Source organism: Palaemon carinicauda, chromosome 18 (genome assembly GCF_036898095.1).
Source record: "Palaemon carinicauda isolate YSFRI2023 chromosome 18, ASM3689809v2, whole genome shotgun sequence".
In the NCBI taxonomy this organism is placed as follows: Eukaryota; Metazoa; Arthropoda; class Malacostraca; order Decapoda; family Palaemonidae; genus Palaemon; species Palaemon carinicauda.
The window spans coordinates 21,236,879-21,243,417 of NC_090742.1; the positions used below are offsets into that span (position 1 = coordinate 21,236,879).

The 6,539-nt window shown below is 35.4% G+C and overlaps 2 protein-coding genes across 2 annotated transcripts; both read left to right on the forward strand.

Annotated features, from left to right (window-relative positions):
• Window positions 1–339: 339 nt before the first annotated feature.
• Window positions 340–6,184, forward strand: LOC137657017 (uncharacterized). The gene is made up of 2 exons (XM_068391369.1): window positions 340–389; window positions 3,301–6,184. The coding sequence occupies exon 2, from the start codon at window positions 3,755–3,757 to the stop codon at window positions 5,045–5,047; it is 1,293 nt and encodes a 430-aa protein (XP_068247470.1). The 5' UTR covers window positions 340–389; window positions 3,301–3,754; the 3' UTR covers window positions 5,048–6,184.
• Window positions 5,424–6,134, forward strand: LOC137657215 (G-protein coupled receptor Mth2-like). Its single transcript, XM_068391557.1, has one exon. It carries the CDS (start codon window positions 5,424–5,426, stop codon window positions 6,132–6,134), a length of 711 nt encoding a protein of 236 aa, XP_068247658.1.
• Window positions 6,185–6,539: the final 355 nt, after the last annotated feature.

Genomic DNA, 6,539 nt, shown 5'->3' on the forward strand with positions numbered 1-6,539 from the left:
AGACTAATTATTTCAAGTTGGCAATTTTTACTTCGAGGAAAAACGGAAGTCAGTCACCATGAATTAATGTAATTTTTGATTAGTTGTGATGATCACTCTATATGCTATAAGAACAGATTTACCTTTTAATACATTAAGGATATCTATTTCAAAGCCTCTTCCATGTGTATAACTATGCATAGGATCTATGGCGATGAAGTGTTAAGGTCTGTATTTAAATGAATAATAAAAGGAAGAAAATAGATGATTTAAAAATGTATAATTTGAGTTGGCTGGTTGTTGTTAGGTCTCAAAAAGGGCGCCATGAGGGGTATTTATTTCTTACAAAGCACAAAGCATCCTGAGGAGGAAGATTGGAGAGAGTTCTGCCGACTTACTGATGTTAAAAGGTAACTCAGGATTACCCGTGTGTTAGCAGGAATGTTAGCTGTGTGTCATTGCTTGGAGCCCTATATCTAACGTATCTTTATCTATTTATATTATATATAGATATTAATATGTGTATCTTATAGATATGTAAACATTCATATTTATCCAAATATGTATACTGTATATATATATGTATATATATATATATATATATATATATATATATATATATATATACATGTGTGTGTGTTTGTGTGTGTGTGTGTATAGGTGTGTTTTGTTTTGTTTGTGCGTTGGGAATTTGTTTATCATTCATATTTTCTTAATGTTATGAAACTTTTGCTTGTTTGTTTTTACATTGATTATTATTGTAGCCATAGAAATTATCTGCAGTCTGGAGTCGCCCTGCAGAGATGTTCTCACTCAGTTTTCTTAAATTTGTTCTTGACAGATCGTGTTGTTTGTTTTCTCAAAACGTTACCCACAGAATGGGTATTTTTTGTGTATGATGCGAATCCTAGATGCTTTCATAGCTTTCTGTTCATGATTGTGGTTTCTTGTGTTCACTGTGATGATCGAAATAATTGCGTATGCTTCATTTCATGTCCCAATATTATTAAAATGTTGTTTAGATGGTAGCAGCCTCATCAGGACCTTCGTCCTTTGGTTGAATTGGTACGTTACTCTTACCGAGTGATTTACAGTAGATTTTGTGATCTAAGATTTACTCATCAGTTCCTCTTGTTTTGAATTTCGTATTCATTATCTCTAGTTTAAAAGATAGATAGAATCAAGTCAGTTTTTGTGATCACAACCGTAAATAAGAGACTTTTCCCATCCAAACATATAAATAAAAGATAATAAGGTAATGGGTTAGTTTTTGCATAGAGAGGAAAAGAAAATGTTTTAAGGTTGATCACGAAAAAACTGCGTAATAATTGAAGCCTATTGAAGCATTACCATTTTAATTTTCTCTAATTCTTCTTTCATTCAGTTAGTTTGAATTGGACAGTTACCATAAGGAAATGGAATTTGCAGATGATGTTTATGCAATTCCTTGTAGAATTTTGTATGATTATTGACTGTTTTATGGAAAATTACTTTATTGATTTTGGCTCTTGCTTTTTAGCATATACCTTAAATGGAGTGTGGGTGGGAAGGGTCGTGTGGAGACATGTGGTGAGACTTCTCAGTTCTCTCAAGTGCTAATAAAACATTTAGATCTCTCTTAATTGAGCCCCGAGAAGGTTCTAACTTGTATCCGTGTCTCACTGAATCTATTGGGGATTTTGATGCAGGGCGATACGATATTAATTTTGATGCTCTTTTATAGAATGTTCGTTCCCAACATATCTTTCTTTCTGATTCTTATGCATTTTCTCAACTGATCTGTGTTCGATTGCATGTTTTCAGTTTTATGTATGTAATTTTTTTTTTACTTTCTGCTTGTTTCTGTACTTTATAATGTGGTCTACTCTTCGCTCTTTTTTTCGCTTAGCGGTATCTTGTTTGTTGAAATTTTTATTAGGTTAGTTAATTTTTTGGCTATTTCATAAGGTAATAAGGTAATGATAACAATAATTATGATAACAGTAATATTTGAAATATTCATTTTTCTATGGATTCTGGCGGTCGTAGTCTAAAGAGTAATTGAAGGTGATGACGATAATTGTTCTTAAATGGTAGCAATAAAGATTAAGAGAATTTGCTAAAAACACAAATCGTTTTGTTTGGCTAAATTTTATGGTTTTGTATTGCATATATCTTGTTTTTTTTTTTAATTTAGATTTTTTTTTTTATTCCCTAAGAGAGCCAGATTATAGTTCCTCATTTAAAGAAGAAATATAAGTACTAAAATACAGAAAAGTGCAAGTTGAAGTAAGAAATCAAATCCAAAGCCTTAAGTGGGAAAAAAAGACTCCATCAGACCGAATATTTCACCATCACCCATGTTTCTGTTGTAACTAATCCTCGTAACACACACACACATACACATACACAAACACACATCCATTTGTCAATTGCCATGCATCATATTCCTTGTGGTGGCCGATGTGCTAACGTCCCTGACTGGTGAACGCCAGTCAGGGGTTCGAGTTCCGCTCATTCTCGTTAGTTCCTTTGGTCGCTGCAACCTCACTATCCTTGTCATCTAAGGATATGGGGTTTCGGGGAGCCTATAGGTCTATCTGCTGAGTCATCAGCAGCCATTGTCTGGCCCTCCTTGGTCCTAGCTTGGGTGGAGAGGGTGCTTGGACGCTGATCATGTGTGTATATGGTCAGTCTCTAGGGCATTGTCTTGCTCGTTAGATATTTATTTGCATCAGCGTTTTCTTTTTCTTCCTGCTATTGATGCCCGCTATCCTGTCAAGGACTATTGAGACATTTGGCTATGCTAGTTACACGCAACTTATTTTTTAGGCTTCTATTAGCTTCTATTTCTGCTCCCAGAGATATGATTTATTCATGTGGTTCCCTACTGTCTTCTTTGCTTGGAATTTATCTGAATGTTTCTATGTTGTTTAGGATGTAATATTTTTTTTTTTTTTTTTTTTTTTTTTTTTTTTTTTTTTTTTTTTTTTGCTAGTGGTTTCTTTCTTAGCATGTCCTGGTGTTGTTCTGTAGTTTCATTATTCACAGCTTAAATTTCGAGTTGTATCGTTAGAATGTGATTTTGACTTTAAGAAAAAAAGGGGGTTTCATGAACATATTGCTAAAGTAACTCAGCTTTTAAGTACAGCTTTGATTTTCCCAAAGGATACATGAAATATTTTCCCTAGAGGATGTTGCACTAGACTGAACAGGTCAATCGAAGAATGTTAATGAAAATTTCAAAATGTTTTCATATTACATACTAAACCCCAAACTCAAATAAATATTACTGATGCGGCCCTCTGGAAAGTAAATAATGCTATCAATATTTTATTTCAGGGAACCAAACGAGTGTGGCAATGTAGAGAACCAGTCAAGTCAGCCTTGCAAGCGGACACACACACATTGCAAGGATCTGAATCGAAATAGACCTTCAGACTAGAAGTGGGTAAGTAAAGTCGACTTACACTCTTGGCTGCTGTCAAGATTTGGAAGCTGGCAGGTAGACGACCATCACACTTCAGCTGAAGAAACGTTACGGCGTGGAAACACAAGAAAAATAAACTATTCAGCGTGTCAATTATACCTTCTGGTGTCCTTTAATGGTCTTTAACTTTTTAGTAGTTAAGAGAAAACAAACCACACATATACCCATAAAATATATCTTTAAAGCATTCTAAGAGAAAATCTGAGACCGTGAAAATTTTGAGATTTGTGCCATTAAGCAATTATTAACCTTATTTTTTTAAGTACCAGATTACCTTGAGATAAAGATAAAAAAATACGCAACACAATGGTGCTTTCATATAGTCAGGTTGTATTCTTTACTTCTATATTCTTACTTCTAAATGACGCTGGAAATTGTTCGGCTAATAATAACACTTCAGAACCATATTCATGTAAGTTAATTAATTGCAAAGAACCTCCCGAAAGGTTTTCTTACTCTTGTCAATGCGATTCAGATTGCATCTCCTATGGTGATTGTTGCCTCGATGCTCCCACATACAATATTTCCACGCAAATTCGCAATGTGGAAAAATCAGAATGTGTGTCCCTTACTCCAGAAAGTGCAGCTTATATACGAAGAAACACTTGTAAACGCGAATGGGAAAATACGACTATAGCAAGCCTTTGTGCCTCGGCTTCACCTTCAAATATCTCTAAACAGAGAGATATTTTGCTAAGTTTTCCAGTGACTAACAATGCTACACATGTAACCTACCCAAACTACTATTGTGCTGTCTGCAATGATGATACAGAAGATTTTCACCCTTGGGAAGGGGAAATGAGTTGTGAGGCCAGGAAGGAAGACATGGAAGATGTCCTAGAATTCTTTAATTGGAAAAGTTATGACTCAGAGTACAACAATCTTCCTCTGAACAACGGCAACGTAACAGAGTACATTGATGAAAACTTATCTTACATGTACTTTACCATGTCAGGAAACGTAGAAGTACAAAATTATATCGAGTCTAATTTAATTTTTTCTGAGGAAGATAGTAGTTGGGTTGCTCTCGTGAAGCACCATCGCAGAGAGATCAAATTATCGTGTAAAGTTCTTCTGTACAAGTTTCCGTATGCTAGAGATTGTGTAAAAGCTGTACAATCATGTCCAAAGGACAACAAGTTTGAAGGGATGAATGATTTATGCCAGGAATACGTGGAGTTCGTCTCTAACCTTTCAACTGACGTCGTATATAGAAATATACACTGTGCCGAATGTAATAATGTAGCAGTCGAAAAACTCAAGTGCTTTTATGGAATCGCACTATATCTCCCCCAGTCGTTATCTTTATTACTAAGTGTTCCCAGTATCCCAGGTAAAATTGAACCTTCCTCTTCTCCATGTGGTAGGGAAAAAACGTTTCTTCCAGGTTTCAGTTCCTGTCAAAGTACTTTGTGTCGACTTTCAAATGAGATTCACAGAAATGGAGTCTGTTTAGATACCAAGAGATTGTCATCTTTTTACAATAGCACTAACAGTAGTTCGAAAATGGTTCAGTTCGATGGTCTCTTACCCAATAAGTCAAAGAAAAACTTGACCCACGAGGCTAATGTTTGGACTTGTAATGGGACTTTATGCTGAAGAAATTGATTTCATGTATTATAACAACACCATAATTTCTTATCTTAAGGAAAACGAAGAAATGGTTATTGATCATAAGAAATATGAGGGAGGATATTTAGTATGTGTAAAATACTCGATCAAATCTGAGACTTTAAATTGGATAGCATTTGCATGTTTGATTGTATCAGTCTGCTGCTTATCACTACATTTATTCACATTCATTGTGCTAAATAGTTTACGAAATCTGGCGGGGAAAAATCTGGCTTCTTTCGCCATGTGCCTCTTGATTGCTTACGTTGTTTTCCTTGCAAGTCCCTCTGTTTCCACAGAAACCACCAATTGTTATATAACGGCCTGTCTTATCTATTTCTCTTTCTTTGCGTCCTTTTGCTGGATGAACATCATAGCATTTGACACCTGGGACTCGTTCAGAACGGTTACATCACGGCTTTATTTGAGAAGAGGAGATCAGAAGAAGAGATTTTTACTTTATTCATTGTACTGTTGGTCGCTGGCAGTCGTCGCTGTCCTTTGCTTGGTTGTCACCGACCAGACTAAACCACAAGGTCTGCCGTCATATTTGTATCCTAGTCTTGGTCAAAAGAGATGTTGGTTTGGACACAACATGTCTCTTCTCATGTTCTTTGTTGCACCCTCGTTTGTTTTTATCCTTCTGAATATTTTCTTTTTTGTGAGCACAGCTTGGAATATACTTGGGAGCAAATCAGTGCCTGAAGAAAACGTAATCTCCCTCGACAGGAATTTATTTAAAGTCCATGGGAGGCTTGCGGTTTTGATGAGTATTGCTTGGGTAAGTGGTATCATTGCATACTTTGTTAATGATGACATTGCATGGTGCATCTTCATCATTCTCACTTCACTGCAAGGAGCCTTTATATTTGTTGCTTTTACTTGTAACAAAACAGTTTGGGACGAAGTTCTTGAGGTTTTAGGCTGTTCCCATAAAACTACTCCAAAGCCCAAGAAAAATATTGAGGTTGATGACGATGGAAACCAACAGCCATATCGGACCCCACGAATCGAGCTCTTGCATATTTCAAACTTTATTGACAAAGTACACCAGCCCTCTCGACTTGCTCAGTAATGGCTACTGTACATGAAAAAGTTGATGCACTTTGTCATGAAATGTTGTGACTAGGAATTTCGTTTTTCACTTTTGTAAATACTTTTTTTCTTAATAAAATTTAAAATAAAAAGATGTTGTTTGCCATAACCTGCTCATCGCTTGACACTATTTGGAAACATTCGGTAACTTGCGATATTTATTACATAATGAAAAGCCTGAAATTAAATGATCAAAGTTACATCATCCATCAGTATTAAACATTACAAAGCAGGTGTATATTATCAATTTATTCTTGGATATTATTTACGATGAGTTTAGAATAGCTATGTCTATAGTATATGCATTATGGTTTAATCGTATAATGTTAGTGAAATTTGTTCCGACACCGAAATTTGTTTCGTCACCAATACAAAGCTGACTCCT

Coding starts and splice junctions, on each gene's coding strand:
- LOC137657017 (XM_068391369.1), top strand. CDS start 3,755: ATGGTGCTTTCATATAGTCAGGTTGTATTCTTTACTTCTATATTCTTA.
- LOC137657215 (XM_068391557.1), top strand. CDS start 5,424: ATGAACATCATAGCATTTGACACCTGGGACTCGTTCAGAACGGTTACA.